Raw genomic sequence first — 23,597 nt, forward strand, 5'->3', positions numbered from 1 at the left:
GCCAGAAAAAAGTGGCGGCCAAAACGTGGTGGGAGGCTGAAACGGGGTGGGAGGCTGGAGGGAAGTAGAGGCCGGAGAAAAGTGGAGTTCGAAAAGAGGTGGCAGGCTGAAACGCGGTGGAAGGATGGAGGGAAGTAGAGGCCAGAAAAAAGTGGATGCTGAAATGGGGTGGGAGGCTTCAACGGGGTGGGAGGCTGGAGAGAAGTAGAGGCCAGAAAAGAGTGGAGGCCAAAATGGGGTGGGAGGCTGAAACGGGGTGGGAGGCCGGAGGGAAGTAGAGGCCAGAAAAAAGTGGAGGCTAAAATTGGGTGGGAGGATGAAACGGGGTGGGAGGCCGGAGGCAAGTAGAGGCCAGAGAAAGGTAGAGGCTAAAATGGGGTGGGAGGATCACAAGAGGTGAGAGGCTGGAGGGAAGTAGAAGCCTGAATAAAGTGGTGCCAAAATGGCGTGGGAGGCTGAAACACGATGGGAGGCCGGAGGGAAGTACAGGCCAGGAAAAAGTGGATGCTGAAATGGGGTGGGAGGCTTCAACGGGGTGGGAGGCTGGAGAGAAGTAGAGGCCAGAAAAAAGTGTAGGCCGAAATGGGGTGGGAGGCTGAAACAGGGTGGGAGGCCGGATGGAAGTAGAAGCCAGAAGAAAGTGGAGGCTGAAATGGGGTGGGAGGCTTAAACGGGGTGGGAGGCTGGAGAGAAGTAGAGGCCAGAATACAGTGGAAGCCAAAATGGGGTGGGAGGCTGAAACGGGGTTGGAGGCTGGAGGGAAATAGAGGCCAGAAAAAAGAGGAGGACGAAACGGGGTGGGAGGCTGAAATGGGGTGGGAGGCCGGAGGGAAGTAAAGGCCAGAAAAGAGTGGAGGCCAAAATGGGGTGGGAGGCTGAAACGGGGTGGGAGGCCGGAGGGAAGTAGAGGCCAGAAAAAAGTGGAGGCCGAAATGGGGTGGGAGGCTGAAAGGGGGTGGGAGGCTGGAGCGAAGAGGGGGCCAGAAAAGAGTGGAGGCCAAAATGGGGGGGGGGGCTGAAACGGGGTGGGAGGCCGGAGGGAAGTAGAGGCCAGAAAAAAGTAGAGGCCGAAATGGGGTGGGAGGCTGAAGGGAAATAGAGGCCAGAATACAGTGGAGGTCAAAATGGGGTGGGAGGATCACAAGGGGTGGGAGGCTGGAGGGAAATAGAGGCCAGAAAAAAGTGGCGGCCAAAACGTGGGGGGAGGCTGAAACGCGGTGGAAGGATGGAGGGAAGTAGAGGCCAGAAAAAAGTGGATGCTGAAATGGGGTGGGAGGCTTCAACGGGGTGGGAGGCTGGAGAGAAGTAGAGGCCAGAATACAGTGGAGGCCAAAATGGGGTGGGAGGCTGAAATGGGGTGGGAGGCTGAGGCAAGTAGAGGCCAGAAAAAAGTGGAGGCCGAAACAGGGTGGGAGGCTGAAATGGGGTGGGAGGCTGGAGGGAAATAGAGGCCAGAAAAAAGTGGCGGCCAAAACGTGGTGGCAGGCTGAAACGCGGTGGAAGGATGCAGGGAAGTAGAGGCCAGAAAAAAGTGGATGCTGAAATGGGGTGGGAGGCTTCAACGGGGTGGGAGGCTGGAGAGAAGTAGAGGCCAGAAAAAAGTGTAGGCCGAAATGGGGTGGGAGGCTGAAACAGGGTGGGAGGCCGGATGGAAGTAGAATCCAGAAGAAAGTGGAGGCTGAAATGGGGTGGGAGGCTTAAACGGGGTGGGAGGCTGGAGAGAAGTAGAGGCCAGAATACAGTGGAAGCCAAAATGGGGTGGGAGGCTGAAACGGGGTTGGAGGCTGGAGGGAAATAGAGGCCAGAAAAAAGAGGAGGACGAAACGGGGTGGGAGGCTGAAATGGGGTGGGAGGCCGGAGGGAAGTAAAGGCCAGAAAAGAGTGGAGGCCAAAATGGGGTGGGAGGCTGAAACGGGGTGGGAGGCCGGAGGGAAGTAGAGGCCAGAAAAAAGTGGAGGCCAAAATGGGGTGGGAGGCTGAAAGGGGGTGGGAGGCTGGAGCGAAGAGGAGGCCAGAAAAGAGTGGAGGCCGAAATGGGGTGGGAGGCTGAAACAGGGTGGGAGGCTGGAGAGAAATAGAGGCCAGAATACAGTGGAGGTCAAAATGCGGTGGGAGGATCACAAGGGGTGGGAGGCTGGAGGGAAATAGAGGCCAGAAAAAAGTGGAGGCCGAAATGGGGTGGGAGGCTGAAATGGGGTGGGAGGCCGGAGGGAAGTAGAGGCCAGAATACAGTGGAGGTCAAAATGGGGTGGGAGGATCACAAGGGGTGGGAGGCTGGAGGGAAATAGAGGCCAGAAAAAAGTGGATGCTGAAATGGGGTGGGAGGCTGAAATGGGGTGGGAGGCCGGAGGGAAGTAGAGGCCAGAAAAGAGTGGAGGCCAAAATGGGGTGGGAGGCTGAAAGGGGGTGGGAGGCTGGAGCGAAAAGGAGGCCAGAAAAGAGTGGAGGCCAAAATGGGGTGGGAGGCTGAAATGGGGTGGGAGGCCGGAGGGAAGTAGAGGCCAGAAAAGAGTGGAGGCCAAAATGGGGTGGGAGGCTGAAACGGGGTGGGAGGCTGGAGGGAAATAGAGGCCAGAATACAGTGGAGGTCAAAATGGGGTGGGAGGATCACAAGGGGTGGGAGGCTGGAGGGAAATAGAGGCCAGAAAAAAGTGGCGGCCAAAACGTGGTGGGAGGCTGAAACGGGGTGGGAGGCTGGAGGGAAGTAGAGGCCGGAGAAAAGTGGAGTTCGAAAAGAGGTGCCAGGCTGAAACGTGGTGGAAGGATGGAGGGAAGTAGAGGCCAGAAAAAAGTGGATGCTGAAATGGGGTGGGAGGCTGAAATGGGGTGGGAGGCCGGAGGGAAGTAGAGGCCAGAAAAGAGTGGAGGCCAAAATGGGGTGGGAGGCTGAAAGGGGGTGGGAGGCTGGAGCGAAAAGGAGGCCAGAAAAGAGTGGAGGCCAAAATGGGGTGGGAGGCTGAAATGGGGTGGGAGGCCGGAGGGAAGTAGAGGCCAGAAAAGAGTGGAGGCCAAAATGGGGTGGGAGGCTGAAACGGGGTGGGAGGCTGGAGGGAAATAGAGGCCAGAATACAGTGGAGGTCAAAATGGGGTGGGAGGATCACAAGGGGTGGGAGGCTGGAGGGAAATAGAGGCCAGAAAAAAGTGGCGGCCAAAACGTGGTGGGAGGCTGAAATGGGGTGGGAGGCTGGAGGGAAGTAGAGGCCGGAGAAAGGTAGAGGCTAAAATGGGGTGGGAGGAGCACAAGAGGTGAGAGGCTAGAGGGAAGTAGAAGCCTGAATAAAGTGGTGCCAAAATGGGGTGGGAGGCTGAAATGGGGTGGGAGGCCGGAGGGAAGTAGAGGCCAGAAAAAAGTGGAGGCCGAAATGGGGTGGGAGGCTGAAACAGGGTGGGAGGCTGGAGGGAAATAGAGGCCAGAATACAGTGGAGGTCAAAATGGGGTGGGAGGATGAAACGGGGTGGGAGGCTGGAGGGAAGTAGAGGCCAGAGAAAGGTAGAGGCTAAAATGGGGTGGGAGGATCACAAGAGGTGAGAGGCTGGAGGGAAGTAGAAGCCTGAATAAAGTGGTGCCAAAATGGCGTGGGAGGTTGAAACACGATGGGAGGCCGGAGGGAAGTACAGGCCAGGAAAAAGTGGATGCTGAAATGGGGTGGGAGGCTTCAACGGGGTGGGAGGCTGGAGAGAAGTAGAGGCCACAAAAAAGTGTAGGCCGAAATGGGGTGGGAGGCTGAAACAGGGTGGGAGGCCGGATGGAAGTAGAAGCCAGAAGAAAGTGGAGGCTGAAATGGGGTGGGAGGCTTAAACGGGGTGGGAGGCTGGAGAGAAGTAGAGGCCAGAATACAGTGGAAGCCAAAATGGGGTGGGAGGCTGAAAAGGGGTGGGAGGCTGGAGGGAAGTAGAGGCCAGAAAAAAGAGGAGGACGAAACGGGGTGGGAGGATGAAACGGGGTGGGAGGCTGGAGGGAAGTAGAGGCCAGAAAAAAGAGGAGGCCGAAACGGGGTGGGAGGCTGAAATGGGGTCGGAGGCTGGAGAAAAGTAGAGGCCAGAAAAGAGTGGAGGCCAAAATGGGGTGGGAGGCTGAAACGGAGTGGGAGGCCGGAGGGAAGTAGACACCAGAAAAAAGTGGGGGCTAAAATTGGGTGGGAGGATGAAACGGGGTGGGAGGCTGGAGGGAAGTAGAGGCCAGAAAAGAGTGGACACCAAAATGGGGTGGGAGGCTGAAACGGGGTGGGAGGCTGGATGGAAGTAGAGGCCAGAAGAAAGTGGAGACTGAAATGGGGTGGGAGGCTGAAACAGGGTGGGAGGCTGGAGGGAAATAGAGGCCAGAATACAGTGGAGGTCAAAATGGGGTGGGAGGATCACAAGGGGTGGGAGGCTGGAGGGAAATAGAGGCCAGAAAAAGGTGGCGGCCAAAACATGGTGGGAGGCTGAAACGGGGTGGGAGGCTGGAGGGAAGTAGAGGCCGGAGAAAAGTGGAGTTCGAAAAGAGCTGCCAGGCTGAAACGCGGTGGGAGGATGGAGGGAAGTAGAGGCCAGAAAAAAGTGGATGCTGAAATGGGGTGGGAGGCTGAAATGGGGTGGGAGGCCGGAGGGAAGTAGAGGCCAGAAAAGAGTGGAGGCCAAAATGGGGTGGGAGGCTGAAACGGGGTGGGAGGCCGGAGGGAAGTAGAGGCCAGAAAAAAGTGGAGGCTAAAATTGCGTGGGAGGATGAAACGGGGTGGGAGGCCGGAGGCAAGTAGAGGCCAGAGAAAAGTAGAGGCTAAAATGGGGTGGGAGGAGCACAAGAGGTGAGAGGCTGGAGGGAAGTAGAAGCCTGAATAAAGTGTTGCCAAAATGGGGTGGGAGACTGAAACGCGATGGGAGGCCGGAGGGAAGTAGAGGCCAGGAAGAAGTGGATGCTGAATTGGGGTGGGAGGGTGAAACGGGGTGGGAGGCTGGAGGGAAGTACAGGGCAGACAAATGTGGACGCCGAAATGGGGTGGCAGGCTGAAACAGGGTGGGAGGCTGGAGGGAAATAGAGGCCAGAAAAAAGAGGAGGCTGAAACGGGGTGGGAGGCTGAAATGGGGTGGGAGGACGGAGGGAAGTAGAGGCCAGAAGAAAGTGGAGGTCAAAATGGGGTGGGAGGATCACAAGGGGTGGGAGGCTGGAGGGAAATAGAGGCCAGAAAAAAGTGGACGCTGAAATGGGGTGGGAGGGTGAAACGGGGTGGGAGGCTGGAGGGAAGTAGAGGCCGGAGAAAAGTGGAGTTCGAAAAGAGGTGCCAGGCTGAAACGCGGTGGGAGGATGGAGGGAAGTAGAGGCCAGAAAAAAGTGGATGCTGAAATGGGGTGGGAGGCTGGAGGGAATTAGAGGCCAGAAAAAAGTGGAGGCCGAAACAGTGTGCAAGGACTAGAAGGGGTGGGCAAAAAGTCCGGCAAATACCCAAAGACCCGAGTCCTGCTTACAGGGAGGTCACCTGGCACAACGCCAGCTAGGGCACCAAAGGTCCTGGCAACACCCTTGCGCAACCGCAGCCCCGGTGACAGGGAGGTCCCGTTTCCCAGAGTGCCCTTCTCTTGCCTCCACTTGTTGCCCAGACTTCCTCCGCTCCTACCCCCACTCTTACCTTTGCAGGTCCTTTCGCACGCGGTGTTTGTCTCTTCCTTTTTCTCCACCACCAGCTGCTGCAAGGCCAGGACGCCGCGATCGGGTCTGAGAGGGACGCCGGCCCCCGGACAGAGCTCACCACAGCACCACCCGAATCCTGGCTGCCCTCCCACCCGCAACCCCCTCCCACCAAAACATCTCACAGATCAGCTTTTCTCATCCAATCGGTGCTCCGGGGCTGCCACGTGTGCAGTCCCAGCTGGCACTGGAGCTGGGCTCAGAGTCAGGCACTCTGGACAAATGGGAGCTGGGCACACAAAGCGGCGGCCAAAGAAGCTGCAGCCCTGCTTACAGGGGGCTCGAGTCACTGCCGGCACTGCAGAGTGCCTGGGCCTGCAGGTCACTGGCCAGCCCCGGACCTACAGTGCAGCCCCTGCTGGCTGCCTACAGCAGCCTGCCCAGCCCTGATTACAGGGCAGCCCAGCTTCTCCTGGGGACAGAGGGCTCCACGGCTTGTGTCACTCGCCCCGAGTACAGGGGGCACGCTGGCAGGTCGCCAGCAGGACAGGCGGCCACCCAGGCAGAGACCCGGGCCCTGAACACAGGCGGGTCACACGTTGGCCGCGCTACGGCCACACGGCTTTGCTCTGTCCATGGAAAGGAAGGGCAAGCCGGGACTCGCCCTCCGCTCGCGGGCTCAGAGGGGACCGACCCCCTGTTGCTGCACAGAGCCCTTCTTTCCCTCCCGGGAAGTTTAAGCTAAGTACGCTGCAGTGTTTTCAACGGGGGCCTAAACGAGAAGCTCATTCGCTCGCTCGCTCACACCCACAGACACAGACACAGGCAGGCACACACACACAGACACACACACACAGACAGGGACAAACAAAACTTCCCGGAAGAGAGAGCGAGCTCTGTGCAGCCAGTGTCCGGGGAGCCATCCCTTCCCACGAGCAGGAGAGCAGAGCCCCAGACCTGCCCCCCAGGACGCACGCAGGCCACAGGGGACTCAACGTGCCGCGGGGCTTCACGGGGTGGCCAAGGGACAAATGCCGTGACACGCCCCGACTCCAGGGGGTCACGCTGGCCAGGCCGCCAGCAGCCAGAAAGCCGCCAGGGCTGGGTAAACAGCCCTCCCCTGCTTACAGGGTGGGCATGGGGTATGGAGAGCTCCATTTTCCTCTCAGCACTGAGACAGCACCGCTCACTCTCCTGACAGGGACGCCCTTCTCTCCAGGCAGCCAAACCGTGGAGCAAGGTGGCAAAAGACCCTCGGGTGACCCGAGCCCTGCTTACAGGGAGGTCACCCAGTGCAGCGCCGGCCAGGGCACCAAAGGTGCTGGCAATGGTCTTGTGTGACCGCAGCCCCGGTAGCGGGGAGGCCCCTTTGCCCAGAGCTCCCTTCTCTTGCCCCGCTCCACCCTTCAGCCCGCCACTCCTCGTGATGCCTCGTCTTTCTTCTCCAGGAGCTGCTGCTCAGAAGGAGGGTGCAGTCAGGCAGCAGCTCCCCCACCCAGAGCATAGAGGGAAGCTGGCCCCCAGAGGGAGGTCCCCACAGCACTCCGCGCCCCACCCCATACCCCCCCCCCTCCCCGGCCGAAAAAACCTCACAGATCAGCTTTTCTCACCTAGTTCGTGCTTCAGTGCTTCCTGCAGGGACGACTGTGATGGGCACTTGTCTGCTCCGGGCTCCTGGCTGCGTCCAGCGGGGCCTTGGACCCTCCTCAGCCCCTGAGGCGATGGCGCTCCCCCCCCAGGCAGCTCCAGTCCACCCCCACCCTGCCTCGCGGTGACGGCGCTCCCCCCCCCACAGGCAGCAACGGTGCTCCCCTTCCCCTCAGGTGGCCGCTCCGCCTCTCACAGTGCTGCTTTGCCCGGAGCACCCTTCTCTTTCCTCCACTTGTTGCCCAGACTTCCACCACTCTTCCTGCCACTCTCTCTTGCCTTGCGGGTCCTTCCGCACACCATGTTTGTCTCTTCTTTCTTCTCCACCACCAGCTGTTGCAAGGGCAGAAGGACGCCGTTGGGTCTGAGAGGGACGCCGTTGGGTCTGAGAGGGACGCCGGCCCATTGACAGAGCTCACCACAGCACCACCCAAATCCCAGCCGCGCCGCCGCCGCGCCTCCCCCCCCCCGCCCGCCCCCCCCCCCCCCAAAAAACCTCACAGATCAGCTTTTCCCACCCAGTTGGTGCTCCAGTGCTTCCCGCAGGGACGACTGCGACGGGCATTCATCTGCTCTGGGCTCCTGGCTGCATCTGGCAGGGCTGGACCCGTCCCCTTCCCCTCAGGCGGCCGCTCCGCCCCTCACAGCCACTTTCCCGCCCTTCACCCTTTCCACAGGCAGGTCCCGCCCCCTTCCCCTCAGGCGGCCGCTCCGCCCCTCACAGCCACTTTCCCGCCCTTCGCTCTTCCCACAGGCAGGTCCCGCCCCCTTCCCCTCAGGCGGCCGCTCTGCCCCTCACAGCCACTTTCCCGCCCTTCGCCCTTCCCACAGGCAGGTCCCGCCCCCTTCCCCTCAGGCGGCCGCTCCGCCCCTCACAGCGACTTTCCCGCCCTTCGCCCTTCCCACAGGCAGGTCCCGCCCCCTTCCTCTCAGGCGGCCGTTCCGCCCCTCACAGCCACTTTCCCGCCCTTCACCCTTCCCACAGGCAGGTCCCGCCCCCTTCCCCTCAGGCGGCCGCTCCGCCCCTCACAGCGACTTTCCCGCCCTTCACCCTTCCCACAGGCAGGTCCCGCCCCCTTCCCCTCAGGCGGCCGCTCCGCCCCTCACAGCGACTTTCCCGCCCTTCACCCTTCCCACAGGCAGGTCCCGCCCCCTTCCCCTCAGGCGGCCGCTCCGCCCCTCACAGCCACTTTCCCGCCCTTCACCCTTCCCACAGGCAGGTCCCGCCCCCTTCCCCTCAGGCGGCCACTCCGCCCCTCACAGCCACTTTCCCGCCCTTCGCTCTTCCCACAGGCAGGTCCCGCCCCCTTCCCCTCAGGCGGCCGCTCTGCCCCTCACAGCCACTTTCCCGCCCTTCGCCCTTCCCACAGGCAGGTCCCGCCCCCTTCCCCTCAGGCAGCCGCTCTGCCCCTCATAGCGACTTTCCCGCTGTTCACCCTTCCCACAGGCAGGTCCTGCCCCCTTCCTCTCAGGCGGCCGTTCCGCCCCTCACAGCCACTTTCCCGCCCTTCACCCTTCCCACAGGCAGGTCCCGCCCCCTTCCCCTCAGGCGGCCGCTCTGCCCCTCACAGCCACTTTCCCGCCCTTCGCCCTTCCCACAGGCAGGTCCCGCCCCCTTCCCCTCAGGCGGCTGCTCCGCCCCTCACAGCGACTTTCCCGCCCTTCGCCCTTCCCACAGGCAGGTCCCGCCCCCTTCCTCTCAGGCGGCCGTTCCGCCCCTCACAGCCACTTTCCCGCCCTTCACCCTTCCCACAGGCAGGTCCCGCCCCCCTCCCCTCAGGCGGCCGCTCCGCCCCTCACAGCGACTTTCCCGCCCTTCACCCTTCCCACAGGCAGGTCCCGCCCCCTTCCCCTCAGGCGGCCGTTCCGCCCCTCACAGCGACTTTCCTGCCCTTCCCTCTTCCCACAGGCAGGTCCCGCCCGCTTCCCCTCAGGCGGCCGCTCCGCCCCTCACAGCCACTTTCCCGCCCTTCACCCTTCCCACAGGCAGGTCCCGCCCCCTTCCCCTCAGGCGGCCACTCCGCCCCTCACAGCCACTTTCCCGCCCTTCGCTCTTCCCACAGGCAGGTCCCGCCCCCTTCCCCTCAGGCAGCCGCTCCGCCCCTCACAGCCACTTTCCCGCCCTTCACCCTTCCCACAGGCAGGTCCCGCCCCCTTCCCCTCAGGCGGCCACTCCGCCCCTCACAGCCACTTTCCCGCCCTTCGCTCTTCCCACAGGCAGGTCCCGCCCCCTTCCCCTCAGGCAGCCGCTCTGCCCCTCATAGCGACTTTCCCGCTGTTCACCCTTCCCACAGGCAGGTCCCGCCCCCTTCCCCTCAGGTGGCCGCTCTGCCCCTCACAGCCACTTTCCCGCCCTTCCCTCTTCCCACAGGCAGGTCCCGCCCCCTTCCCCTCAGGCGGCCCCTCCACCCCTCACAGCCACTTTCCCACCCTCACAATCTATTACCTGGGCTACAGTACTTCATTTCTTGTGGCTCTTCTGAGATGTAAGCTGTATGCGTCAGGCATCTTTTTAGAGCCAAGGCACCTTCACACACACCAATAGCGAGCAAAACTCCGGGAGATGAGAAATTTAGAGCAATGCAGGTTAAGGAGATAAGAGAGAACATTATTACATAGCCACGACTGTTGCGAGTGCAGTGGAAATCATATGTCAAAGAGTGAGCCAAAGTCAGACAAGTAGCATAATGACAGCTGGGAAAAGCCCTGCAAAAGACACCGAGGACGAGGTGATTGCTTTATCTCCCCAGATCGGTGTGTAGCTCGGGGGAATGTGGGTGGAATCACACCTAGCACCAAGCAGCCCAACAAGGAGGAGCGGGGAGGGGTAAGAACTGCACCACCACAATCCACCCCGTGACTAAAGTCAATTTATCTTGTCCAGAGAGTGGCGGTGTGGTTGCCTCTTGCCTCTATGCCTATAATCAGATGATGCCATAATCCAATTATAATTGAAGGGAATTTTGTGTTTTATTAGCTTCTATTAAAAAAAAAAATATTTTAGGGAAGTATACACACAGGGATACTTTTGTAACTGAGTGATCTGTTTAACCATCCTCCAAACCTTAATATACAATACTATTAGAAGTACTAAACATATTAAAGTTGGAATTAGGAAAATAAGACCGAGTGAAACATGGAATTAAACAGTCCTGTTTTTGGTGGTGACCATCCAAATAAGCTTTCCCACCACCGATGTTCTTCAAGGAAAGAAAAGACAACTGTTTTTGGGGAGGGGGGGAAGACTTATTTACTTGTAGAAAACTGATTAGCAACTTATTTCCTTACTTCTAGCAAGTTATAGTATTACTTATAGTATTTTTTAATATTGCTAACAATCCTGCTTGCCCAGACTGTTCTGTGGAATTTTATCAAGGACTGCTGTGTTCATCAAAACAAAGCAGTTTACTGTGAAAATCTACCAAGAACTGCAGTGTTCAGCAAAATATCATGTTTTTGTCCTCGAGGAACAGGTGTGCTCTAACTAGTTCGGTCTCGGTAATGAGTAAAGATAGACATATACGGATGGTAGAAGTTTCATTGCTTCCCTTAATTAAGATAGCATGAGTAAACCGGCTGAAAAAGATTTTTGTTGTTCAAGAAATTGGCTAAGAGAATCTGCGCATGCTCCGGGGAAAAAACAAGGTGAGAAAGACTACGAGCCTCCCTCCCAAAGACCCCGAAGACGCCCCCCAGGAGGCAATGCGCAGGTGCAAAGATAATATAAACTGCTGACACCAGTCTCGAGAACTAACCCAGCCTTATTCATGCATATGTATGTTGGTGTTATGTAATCCAGTGAATATGTGTATCCACACTCTGTAAGTCTTTGGTAAAATGTGCTGGTGGTGTGCAAGCTTTGTGGAGAAATCCCCTCGCACCCCGGCTGGAGTAAAACATACCTGCTTTATAACTCCATTTCGAGTTGTAGAGTCTTTTTCCGTGAATCAAAGACCACTGCAGATCCATTGCAAGCAGCAGGGAAAACGACAGTACAGCGAGGCCTGTGCTGGTCATTATCAGCATCCCGTGGTGCTGACGGCTGCAGTCTCTGTTGTGGCATAACTTCGTCAGTCAGAGCTTTCTGGGGGGAGGCAGAGTAAAGTCCACGACTCCCACGGCTCCCGCAATGCCGACACAGCAGCTGAGGTACTGGCATCCACAGGCACACCGCCCCCCAGCCCGGGGCAGTCCCTTGCCAGCTCTAACCCCCCGCTTTCCTGCCTCCCTCCACCCTGCAAGGGCATTTCAGACGCCCTCTCGGACTGTCCCTTCAAACCACCCAACCACGCAACCCACTGAGCACGACCACTGAGCCTTAAAAGCCCTGACCACTGCAAAATTACCTTCTCCTCTTCTTCAGGAGCGCTGCGGCCGGAGTAAAGCAGCAGGCGCTCGGGATGGCCTTGAAGCCTGGGGCAACTTTCTCATGCCTGTGGTAGCTCACGGCCCTGGATGTGACAGTTGTGACTCCAGAACTGCAGAATGGTTTGAGGTGGGAAGGGAACTCTTGCAGGTCATCTGGTCCAACCACGCCCTGGAACTAAAAAGTAGCCACAGCGAACAAAAGAGGGGATGATTTAAAAAGACAGAGAGGGCATTAAGAGAAGAACTCATTAAAAAGACACTGAAGGGAAAAAGAACATTTTAAAAGCAACAGTCATTGGTGAAATAAAGGAAAAAATGATCACACATGGACACCGAACTAGAACAGAGGTAGAAAAAAGAAAATTTAAAAAGCGACGGCCCTAAGGAAACACGAAATAGCGACAGCAAACTAAAAGACGTAGAATGAAAATTTAAAAAGCGACGGCACTAAGCGCAGAGATGAAACATGAAAAACAGGAGGGAGAGGCAGGACAAAAGCGCAGAGAGAAATGAGAAAAGGGAGCAGTAGGACAAGAGAGAGAAAGTGAGAAAGGAAGGACGGAGGAGCAGGACAGAAGAATAAAGGAGAGGTATAGGAAAGGGGGGGGGGCAGAAATAACAGCAGCATGGAAAAGAGAGAGGTCCAGGAGAGGGGCAGGAAGGGACCGGGACGCACAAGACGGGTGACAGGGCCCCGAAGGCCCAGGACTCACCGCAGCTCTCGCTCTCGGCACTGCCGGGAGAATTTGACGGGTCAGATGCTTCTTTCTCCTTCCTTCCTTCTGCCCCTCTTCTTCTTCTGAAAATCCAGTCACCTGGCTGTCCTCCCCCTCAAAGAATACGCGGGTGTCTCTCACCTCTTACAAGACCAGGCTTTCGACACACACAGCCTCACTCGCTCGCGCACTACGCGGCCGTACCGCGCTTGGGGTGACGCACGCAGACCCTGGGCGCACGCTGGCGGCCTGGCCTGCTGCGGACTGTGAAGAGGGCTCCTTCCTCACCCAGAGAGGCAGGCTCTCTCTTCCTGCACTGGGAGGCGGGTGCTGCCCACATAGCCTTGATTTTCTCCTTCCTTCCCTTTCTCTGGCCTCTCCAGCTTCAGCTGCGGCAGCTCCTGGCCACGGTCCACAGCCGGGAAGGGCTCTGCCTGTCCCTTTTTGCCCCCGTGCTGTGAGAAGCGCAAGGCCAGGCAGAGACACCCCACACAAGCCCGAGGTGGGTGCAGTGAACAGCATCCCCAGGACAGGAACAGACCAGCGCGGCCTCAGAACAGTCTCTGAAAGAGGGAAAGAAGCAGCACTGACCATTACTACTTTAGATCGCCCCCGGCCGGAGCCCCACCTTCCACAGGGGCTTCTGCAGACGCACCGAGGGCCAGCCTGCTGCCCTCACCACAGGGCTTGGCGGTGGCCTGGGGCTATGGGACAGGCTTCAGGGCAGGTGCTGGAGCTCGAGGCAGCTGCACTGGGTGAGCAGGGCCAGAGCCGGCTCAGGGGGAGCTCTGGCGAGTTGCGGAGGCGCCCGGCAACTGCTCCTCTTCCCCTCTATCAGCTCTCGGGGAACTGCCCGGGGCTGCCCCGGCCCGCCTCACCTCCAGCGGAACGGGACCCTGCCGCAGCGGCGGAGTGAAGCTTCCCGTCCCGCCCCCGCCAGGCGGCCGGCGGGCAGCAGACACCCCCGCCCCACCACTCCCCTCGGCCCTCACCCGCCGCCAGCAATCTCGCCCCTCCAGCCGCCATATTGCAGCGGCAGCACCGGGGCGCCACTGCGCATGCGCACTGCTGGCGCACGGGCACACCGGTCCTCGGGGAGCCGCGGGAAGCCCGCGGGAAACCGCACGAACCCGCCACAAAACCGCCCCTCGCGCTGCGCCGCGGGGCCGCGCCGGTAGCGAGGACTGTGCCGTGCCGCGCGCGCCCGGCAGCGACGCAGCTGCCGGGCAGCAGAGTGCGCGAAAACTACAGCTCCCGCCGTGCCCCGGGGAGACAACATGGACGACCGGAAGCCCCGCTCACGTGACTACAGCGCGCGCGCGCGCACACACACACGCGCACACACGCGCACACGCACACACACGCGCACACGCACACACACGCGCACACGCACACACACGCGCACACACACGCGCACACGCACGCACACACGCGCGCACACGCACACACGCGCGCACACGCACACACGCGCGCACGCGCGCACACGCACACACGCGCGCACACACCCACCACCACCCCCCCCCGCCACAGGCGGCCGTCCCGCCTTTCTGACCCTGCGGGGACACCGTCCTTCCCACTCCCCCCACCCCCACCCCCCCCTCCATTCGCCCACGCACCCGGAAGCCCGGCCGAGCGCGGCCCCCGCGCGGCTCCGGGAAGCGCCGCTGCCGCCCGGCCCCGACCCGGAGCGGCTTCTGCCGCCGGTCCCGCCGCACCGCGCGGCCCCCCCGTCGCGGCTTTCCCCAGCAGCCGCCAGGCGAACGACCGCGCGGCCCCCCTCACCTTCTCTCTGCTGCTCCCTCGGCTCGCACCGGCTCCTCCTCCAGCACCGCCCCGGACAGGGAGGGGCCACTGCCCGCAGCCTCACTGCCCGCCCCTGGGGCCCATCCAGCCCGGCCCACGCTCCCCCCCCACCCCACGGTAACTATAGCGACCAGTACCGGGATTAACCGCCGCCGGTGGCAAATGCAAAGCGCTTGGTAGCAATTCCCCCCCCCCCGAGAGGTTTACCCTGTTGTAAACAACGCAAGGCTCACACCGTTCTTTTCTAGGTTTTTTGTCTCCAAAGCGCCATACGCTGAATTAAGCAACAAGTTCCAATCATCAAGAACTGACGCTCAATACCATCTAACGGAAGCGCTCATAAACTTCCGAAGACTTCAATCTCCAACTCTGATGTCCATCCTTAGCACAGGTTAAATTCTCTGTACAAACAGGTTAATACGGCTATTCTCCCCACACTTGTAAGGATACAAACCAGAGATATTCCTTGTGTACAACCTAGATGAACCAATGTTTCAGCAGCATTGCAGGTGCGATTCGTTAACTGCATCTTAAAGTGAATTTCCAAGGTCCCTTAGGTACAGACGCCCCAGCCCAGGAGGTGTTTCCTTTACCCTCGTGTCATGGACCCAGGGTTCCGCTCGTCCCAGCTTCACAGCAGCGCTCGCGGTTAGCAACACTCGATAGGGTCCCTTCCGCTGTTCATCAAGGGGATCGTCCTTCCACATCCGTAGGCAGACCTGATCTCTGGCACAGAAAGAGTGTGCCGGGAAATCAAGGGGTACAGGTGCTCTTAAAAGGACACATTTGTGGATGGACCTCAATAACGTATTCGGTTCATACCTTTTCCCCTACGAGATGCAAGCGTTGGGGCCTCCCTGTCAGACTGACGTTAGAAGGTTTGCTGTATAGATTTTCAAATAGGCTTATCCTTCCTCTAGTTCTAGGAGTCACTCTCATCCTCAGCAGGGCAAGTGGCAAAGCTTCAACCCATTTTCCTTGGACTTCCTGGCATAATTTAGCAATTGGTCAGTTTCGTGTTTGATTCATTCTTTCTACCTGTCCACTGGATTGGGGCCCCCGGGGGGGTGTGTCGGTTCCACCCCATCCCTAGTATTTTGCTCATATTCTTGACAACCTCAGCTATAAAATGTGGACCTCTGTCAGAGGACATTCGTAAAGGAACCCCAAACCTTGGAATAATTTCTTTTAGTAAATGCTTTGTTACCTTGCTGGTTTAACATGGGAAAGCTTCAGGCCAACCGGAGAAGGCATCCACCAGTACCAATAAACATCAGTACTGGTTACACCTTGGCAATTCTGAAAAATCTATTTGCCAATACTCACCAGGAGTTATGCCTTTTCTTACCTCTCCCGGAGGGCGTCGGGCTTGTATCTTTGGATCATTCCTAAAACAAATTTCACAGGGGTTACTCACACTTTTGGCAGTGAGCAACATTTTGACCCCGACTGCATAACGTCTTCCTGATCCGACCGCTGCTTCTGCTCCCACATGTGTTTCTTCACGGGTTTTAGTCATTAACCTTTTCATGTTTTCAGGAGTCACTACGCATTGCCCGTGTGGGGTGATCTACCACCCTCCACCGTGCTTTTGTGCTTTAGTAACTCAGCCAATTTACTTTCTTTCTCTTTAGACCTCGGGGGTTCTACTTGCATTTCCCTTGATGGAATTAGAACACAAGGAGCACTGAGCATCACTGGTTTTGCAGCTTCATCTGCCCTCCAATTTCCTTGGATTACATCCGCATTTCCTCTCTGATGTGCTTTACAATGTATCACGGTGACTCCTTCAGCTTCTGTAGTGCTTCCAGCAAGTTTAAAATCTCTGCTCTGTGCTTTATAGGTGTGCCACTGGCAGATCAAAGTCCTCATTCTTTCCAAATAGCGCCATGGGCATAAACAACCCCAAAAGCATATTTAGAGTCTGTATCAATACTGACTCTTTTTCCTTTGGCTAATTCCAAAGGCCTGGTTGAGGCAATTATTTCAGCCTTTTGTGCAGAGGTATTTGGAGACAATGCTTTAGCTTCCCAATCCTCAGTTAGTGTCACCACAGCACAACCAGCCTTTCTTATTCCTTTCACAACGCAACTGCTTCCATCAGTATATACAGTTCCTCAGCTGGAGTTTGGAGGGGAGCATCTCTCAGGTCTGGTCTGCTGGCATACGCCTGTTCAAACACTTGTAAACAAACAAGGTTAGAGTCATTTTTCTTCTCTGTCGGCATTAAAGATGCAGGATTTAGTACCGTACTTTTTTCTAAGGTGATGTCGTCTTGCTCCAATAACAGGGCTTGATACTGTAACAAACGACTCGGCGCAAGCCAGTATCGTCCTTTGTGTTCCAGTGCCGTAAGTACAGCATGAGGGACGTGCATTGTTATCTTCTGCACCATAGTTAATTTTCTGTCTTCTTGCATAATGAGAACAGCAGCTGGGACTGCCCGCAGACAGCCGGGCCATCCTGAACTCACTTGATCTAATCAGCTCCACATACAACACACCCTGGCAAGGCCGGAGCAATTTCAACTCCTCAAATCACCAGCAAGGCCAATCGATACGATCCCGAGCACATTCTGCCCATAAAAGCAAACGCTCTTGGTGGTGTTGGAATGTCTCATCCCATCCTTACAGCAGGGCTGCAGGGAGGGAACCCTGCGAGGCCGCAGGACGAGGTCGTACCGTCATCACAACCTACGGCTGACGGATCCGCCGCGACAGCCACAGCCCTTGCGCTGCTGCTGCTGCACATCCTGCTTGCTGGGTCAATAAAATCAGAAGTGAAGTGTAAAACTTTAAAGAGTAAAACAAACAATAAAGCTCAGTCCTTCACTCTTTAGTATAAAGGTGGGCATACGCTTATAGAAATGTTTTTATTAGATGTATAAGTATTTGATTTTCCTTTTGCATTCCCTGAACTCGCCCAGCTGTGAGCTGATACCATTAGACTGTCTATCTCCAAAATACACCCGTACAACTTGACGAGGGGGGGGTGTGTTCCATAATTAGCAGGGATGTCGGGCCAGCTGCACCACCCAAGAGTACTACTGCCAAATACATCATCTCTGAAGATCCACTCTGATGGAGAGTTCATAAAATGAAACTTCCTTGAGAAAGGTTTCGATTTTGTAAAGTCTCTTTCTAACTGAAGTCAAGATTAGACACTGTAGGGCAGCGGTCCCTGATCCCTCAACTCAGCTTTCAGAGGGACAGGGGTCTGAATCCATCCTCAACAAAAACCACATCAGCTAACCGGGACATTCCTGCAGCTGCCAGGTTCCTCTTCATCATCTGCAAAAAAAACCAGTGCCAGCAGTCAGCATCACGTCAGCTGACACACCTCTGTCACAACACCCTCCACCTCAACAGCCACGGGGCTTTCCGCTCAGCTGCTCTGCGCAGAGTCCAGTGTTGGACGCTGCGGCCAGCGTGGCCCGTGGCACCTACGATACCAAAAGACAGAGAGCTACCACTGTGCTTGCGAGAAATCACCAGCCCCGTGCTCCTCCTCTCTACTACCCAGCTCACCTCAAACGCTCAGCCGATTCCAAAGGCAGCGTGCCCGGCTCCTGCAAAACCAAAGAGAAATGCTTCATCGAGCTGCCACGTGATTCTCTGCACAAAAACCCTGACCCAGCCGACAACTGCCTCGCTGTCCTGGACTGCTCAGCGGCACGCAGCTTCGCCCCTCCCAGCCTACATGTGGCACCTGCATAAACCAAAGCAAGAGGCACAAGCTGAACCTGCAGCCTGCCCACACCGACTGCCATCTCCTGCCCCGTTACCTTGGCCGCTCACCCACCCTGCCTCTGACATTTACCGGTCGCCACGTTGAGGCCTGGGTACCACCTGTAAGACACAGACAACAGGAGATGCTTCTAGTTTCACCAACAGTACGACACATGAAAAATAACTGAAAAATAACTCAGCCGACTCATCTCACCTTGCCCGAGTCACCTCCGGTGCCGATATCCTGCTTTGCACCTTCAAAACAAAAAAAACCCCAAACTGATAAGCCAGTCATGTAGCAACCAGTCATGTCTTCTCCTCCGACACCACACGCTGACCCAACTTCTTACAGTGCCCTGCTCGCTGCCTCTGTCACTCTTTGGTGCATATATTGTCCCTCTGGATCTGAAAAAAACTTTTAAGCAGGTCACCTGGATGCTGAGTGACAGCTTAACAATTCCAGAGTTCTTGACTCCATGTAGGAACACCGTCTAGGGTGTCATTACAGCCTGCCATTAAAAAAAAACATAAAAATAAAACAGCATTAAGCCCAACACACAACGAGCCTTAACACCTCTGAGATTCCATCTGTTCAACTACCACTCCCGCAGCCTCTCCCAGATAGCTCCGGTCATCCCCGTGACATCCTTGCCTGCTGCTGAGGGCTGCTTGCTGCGAGGGGGCTGTACGGGCTGTACCTAAACAGTTCAGGCAAATCAACATTAACTACAGACTCTTAGTGCTATTCTTCCCCTGACCGACATCGCTGTGCCCCCAGGCAGGGCAGTTCCAACCCACATACGTGTGCAGGCTGACACACCAGAGAGTAAGAGAAGAGTGCTCTGAAGAGCGCCAAAAAACAAAATCCAAAGGGAGCTGAAGTGCCACAAGAGCGCGGTGGAGCACGCAAAAGGACTCGGAAGACACTGTTATACAGAGTAGAGGAGTTAGGAGGAAGCACGGTAAGAAAAGAAGCCTTGCAGACACAGCGAGGGCCCTGGAGTCTCAGGAGGGCATCTGGGCAAACTACAGATGACTGAGAGAACAACCAAACGGAGACACCCTCGATGGCAGAGAGAAAGAAAAAGGAGCGCTGCACAGCAAAGAAAGGAGTGAGGCTCTGACAGAATGAGAGAGAGAGAAAAGGAGATCGAGTGCCTCAAGGGGCTGCGGAGATCGAGGGAGGTCTCAGCAGGCACTGCGACTGTGAGGAGAGGGATCGTGGGGGCAGGGTTAATGGATAAACGAAGGCTGAGGGACAACCAGGAGGAACTCGGGTGATCACCTGAGCAGAGTACAGATGGTCTTGGGTGGCTGGGAACTAAACACGGGAATCCTGGCTAGCACAGAGGAACAAATGAGTTCGTGTGCGGCTCAAAGACGGCCCCACCTCAAGTGCTACAGGACGGAACCGGACCACAAGGAAGGTCTTGGCAGGCATCGTGACTGGGAGGAGAACTGTTCCGAGGGAGCCAGAGAGACAGAAAAAGGACTGGGGACATGACGATTAAATCCCGAGGGGATCTGAACCAAGGAAACACGTCATCAGAGGGCCAGGGAACGAACAGAGGCATGGCTAGAGGGAAGGGAGGACAGACTGACTGGGCTGGGTCACAGATAGCAGGAACACTCGGGAAGCCCTCTGAGGGAATGAGATGGCTGCGAGGTCTGCTACAAAGCTAGAAGTCTGCTAGGGGCATCCTTGAAGGCATCGATAGGCATCATGACACCCTTAGAGAGGTCCTGATTGGGCCAAAGAAGGCTCAGGGACATGAGAAGGAAGTCTGGAGGGGATTTAAATAGTACAGATGTCGTCGGGAGGCGGGGACAAAATGGAGACACCCTAGATGGCACAGAGGATGATTAAGAGTGCTCTGAGGTACAAACACACCTGAGGATGGGTTTCTGAGGGCATGAGAGAGAGTCCAAGTCCGCTACAGAGCTAAAACAGGGCTGTGGTACACAAAGAAGGTCTGAGGAGGCATCCTAGGTGGCATAAAGAAGAAAAAGAATGCTCTTTTTTGGGAACAGAGATCTTAGCAGAGGTGCTATTGCGACAAAACAAGTCCAAAGGAGACTTACAGGGCTAAAAGTGTGCTGCAGGGATCATCCAAGACCTCAGGAGGCATCATGACAGCAGCAGAGGAGGACAGCCAAAAGAATGCTCAAGGACATGACGAAGAAGTCCGGAGGGGATTTGAAGAAACTGCAGGTGTCCTCAGGGGACCAGGTAGGTATCCTAGCTAGCACAGAGGACAACGCGAGCGTTCTGCAGATGAAAGGTGGCATCAGGAAAGGGTCTCAGGGAGGAAGGAGGGTGCAGAGTGCGCCACGGTGCCAAAAGAGGGCTGCAGGGCACGAGGTTGGCCTCAGTAGGCGTGGTGACAGCAGGAGCAGGGTGCTGAGACTGAAAGAGAGACAGAAGGCGCCTCTGGGACACGGTGTAAAAGTCAAGGTGTTCCAGCAATGTACAGATGTCCTCAGGGGATGAGCAACTGAATGGAGACATCCAAGACAGCAGTGACGACTGTGAGAGAGCTCAGGGGCACAGAGAAAGCCTGAGGAAGGGTTCTGTCTGAGTAAGAGAGACACCAAACCCCCACCAGGGCTTTTTATTAAACACAATTTTAAAAAAACATTTACTATCTCAACATTAAATACAACCTGAAATGGAAAAACCTTCACACACACAGTTAGACACATTCAGAAACTGACGCTCATTCAACAGCCACTCGATCCACACCTCACTCCAAACATCCGTTCCACTGCCCACCTGCCACAGTGGCAGATCACCCCCATTCTAAACCCACCCCTGGAACTGCCTCACCGTGTGCCTTGGCAGCATCGCTGCTCCACACACCCCCACGGTGTCAGCCTTCCTAACCGGGAGCCAAGGAAGATGTTTCGCAACGGGCCCCGCTCCCGCTCCTCCTTCGCTTGCGTTTGTACGCTCCGGCAAACCTCGCTCAAGGATTTGCTCTGGGGATCCAGATGGCCCTGCGTCAGCTGCAGAACACAAAGCCCTGCAAAGCAAGGCGTAATCAAAACCGACAGCGAGTGCTGCAGTGCAATACACAACCAGAACAACCGACGTGGGAGGAGCCGGGCTTTAAGGCCGAGGACCACAAGGACACGGGGCGGGGGGTGAAGTGCTGTAGGGGAGGGACCTCTATGGAAACAGAACTCTGAAGAGCAGAGCTGTCATTCTGGCCCAGATCTCCTCCACAAAGGCAACCCTCCACAAACATCTGTGATGCAAAAGACGCCGTAAGCTCCACTCACGAGACGGGGAGTGCTCAACGGGCTCTTTTCCAAAGCAGCAAGGCATCCGAGACCCTATGGACGCCTACCAAGGTGCATGCGCCATGCAGAGAGCCCACGGGTTACCACAGAGACGTGCGGAAGGCACTGCATACAAGACAGAACACAGACACCACAAATGACACGAGTACACTGACACAGGCCAGAACATGCACGTCCTGTGGGACAGACCCTGCTCTCTTCCCCCAGACTTAAGGAAGCCTAAATAGCCCTCTCCACAGCCCTGATGGTAGAGCCTCTGCTGGCCCCACCCTACCCACGGCTTTTGCCCCTTGACTTACCTTTCAGAGAGCACGCTCCAGAATCCATCCTCATCAGGAGCACATCATCTCACTGGGATGCTCCTACATTCAACAGGTTCCTCTCCATCACCTGCAAGATAGAGTGCCCCCAGTCACCGACATGCCAGCCAACACTGACGTCTACCGCAACAGCACCCTCCTGGGAAGTGCTGTGCTACCCCCAAAAAGCAGGTGTTGCAGCCGTCATCTCCCGTGGAAGCCAGAAAACCAGAGAGGTAAAGCATCTGTTGTACTCAGAAGCAATCACTTGCTCTGTGGCTCATGTCTGACTGCTCCTCTCTCTCCCACCAACTCACCTCAAATCCTGCACTCTTTGAGGAGCCTCCGCCGTCGAGCCAAGGGGTGCTGCAGCCAGTCGACAGTCCGGCTGCAGCTCCTGCTCCTCACAGCCGCAGAGAATCGTGGCTCTGGCTAATGCCGGCTCCAGACAGCGGACACCCTGTCTCATTCCAGCTCCTGCTGGCTACAGGTCTGGCTCGGTGACGCTTCAGCTCTGCACTGAAACTCCGCTTGATTTCAGCTCTTTCTCCTCACAGGCTCCAGCTACCAGCAACAGCCTGGGCTTTGACAAGGCTGTAAATCAATCACTGTCAGAGCTTGAGTATTAGGAGTGAACATCCGCCTTGTACATTCTCTAAGCATTCATTACTTTGTATTATTAATCAGTCCATAATTATTCTAAGCAGCGTACAAAGAATTGCTGAACCCGAAGAAGGCACGTAGGGTCTGAAAAGCGCATTTCCCCCCCGAGACCACCTCAGACATGGAGTTTGGTCTGGTGCATGCCGGCCTCCCAAGCTTCGGGGTCCCATGCCACTCCAAACCCCACCCCCTCCTTTCCCCCGTAGCCCCCAGGGCCCTCCCACACCCCTCCACCTCTCACCTGCCTGCAAAACCAGCCAAACTGCATTCTGCTTTTGGCCCCCAAACCAGCCGCCTTAGTGCCTCTTTCTGAGCCCAAAAACCTGCCTGCTGAGCCTCTTCTCAAGTCCCAAAAATGTACGACTTGACCTCTGTTTCTGAGCCCAAAGCCACACAACTCCGTCTGTTTCTGAGCCCCTCAATCAGCCACACGCATCTGTTCTCAAGCCCCAGGAAGGCAAAACGTTGCCTCCATTTCTGGCCCACAGCACAGCTCACCCCGTCTGCTCTCTGACCCCCTCCGCAGTCCCCACGGGCGATGCCGAGGGTTGGGGGGGTGGGGTGAACGCAGCCACCCGACAGCCCTGCACTCCCAGAGCCCCAAGGGCAGGTTTGGGGAGCGCTTGGGGATTGCAGCACTTCCGGGGGCCGCCACCGCGCATGCGCACTGCCGGGGCACGGGCACACCGGTCCTCGGGGAGCCGCGGGCAGCCCGCGGGAAACCGCACGAACCCGCCACAAAACCGCCCCCCGCGCTGCGCCGCGGGGCCGCGCCGATAGCGAGGACTGTGCCGTGCCGCGCGCCCCCGGCAGCGACGCAGCTGCCGGGCAGCAGAGTGCACGAAAACTACAGCTCCCGGCGTGCCACGGGGAGCAAACATGGCCGACCGGAAGACCCGCTCACGTGACTACAGCACCTCCCACACCGCCACAGGTGGCCGTCCCGCCTTTCTGACCCTACGGGGACACCATTCTTCCCACTCCCCCCCCACGTCACCAATGCACCCAGAAGCCCGGCCGAGCGCAGCGCCGCGCGGCTCGGGGAAGCGCCGCTGCCGCCCGGCCCCGACCCGGAGCGGCTTCTGCCGCCCGTTCCGCCGCACCGCGCGGCGCCCCCCCGTTGCGGCTTTCCCCGGCAGCCGCCAGGCGACGGACCCCGCGGCCCCGCTCACCTTCTCTCTGCTGCTCCCTCGGCTCCTCCTCCAGCACCGTCCCGGACAGGGAGGGGCCGCTGCCCGCAGCCTCACTGCCCGCCCCGGGGGCTCCTCCAGCCCGGTCCACGCTCCCCCCCCCCGCGGTAACTATAGCGACCAGCACCGGGATTAAGGCCAGGCAGCGTGTCCTCAGTGCAGCCTCTGGAAGAGGGCAAGAGGCAGAAGCACTCACCGTTATCGCCGTAGACCAGAACCGGCGCTGCCGTTCCGCGCTTTGCGCCCCGAGCACCCGCCGACAGCGCGCACGTGGGGGG

The 23,597-nt window shown here is 57.5% G+C and overlaps 2 protein-coding genes across 7 annotated transcripts; both read right to left on the minus strand.

Annotated features, from left to right (window-relative positions):
• Positions 1-5,328: 5,328 nt before the first annotated feature.
• On the minus strand, positions 5,329-15,390 carry LOC141931000 (uncharacterized). Its single transcript, XM_074842605.1, has 9 exons — positions 15,344-15,390; positions 14,730-14,862; positions 13,326-13,578; positions 12,538-12,896; positions 12,331-12,447; positions 11,596-11,792; positions 11,152-11,300; positions 9,696-9,803; positions 5,329-7,056 (listed from the first exon to the last, which is right to left on the minus strand). The coding sequence occupies exons 1-9, from the start codon at positions 15,388-15,390 to the stop codon at positions 6,404-6,406; spliced, it is 2,016 nt and encodes a 671-aa protein (XP_074698706.1). The 3' UTR covers positions 5,329-6,403.
• A 1,580-nt stretch (positions 15,391-16,970) lies between these two features.
• On the minus strand, positions 16,971-22,621 carry LOC141930940 (uncharacterized). Of its 6 annotated transcripts, XM_074842479.1 has the most exons (9): positions 22,371-22,621; positions 21,784-22,074; positions 21,467-21,557; positions 21,215-21,272; positions 20,692-20,887; positions 18,079-18,119; positions 17,938-17,984; positions 17,664-17,844; positions 16,971-17,578 (listed from the first exon to the last, which is right to left on the minus strand). In XM_074842479.1, exons 3-9 carry the CDS (start codon positions 21,498-21,500, stop codon positions 17,521-17,523), a joined length of 615 nt encoding a protein of 204 aa, XP_074698580.1. In that variant the 5' UTR covers positions 21,501-21,557; positions 21,784-22,074; positions 22,371-22,621; the 3' UTR covers positions 16,971-17,520. The 6 variants fall into 6 exon arrangements, 1 of the variants encoding a protein (XP_074698580.1); XR_012625446.1 differs by lacking the exons at positions 16,971-17,578; positions 17,664-17,844; positions 17,938-17,984; positions 18,079-18,119 and adding exons at positions 18,126-18,373; positions 19,947-20,271 and having other exon boundaries at positions 21,147-21,272; XR_012625444.1 differs by lacking the exons at positions 16,971-17,578; positions 17,664-17,844; positions 17,938-17,984; positions 18,079-18,119 and adding exons at positions 18,126-19,850; positions 19,947-20,271 and having other exon boundaries at positions 21,147-21,272.
• Between the last annotated feature and the right edge of the window lie 976 nt (positions 22,622-23,597).

The sequence above is a fragment of the Strix aluco genome, chromosome 16 (assembly GCF_031877795.1).
Source record: "Strix aluco isolate bStrAlu1 chromosome 16, bStrAlu1.hap1, whole genome shotgun sequence".
Lineage (NCBI taxonomy): Eukaryota > Metazoa > Chordata > Aves > Strigiformes > Strigidae > Strix > Strix aluco.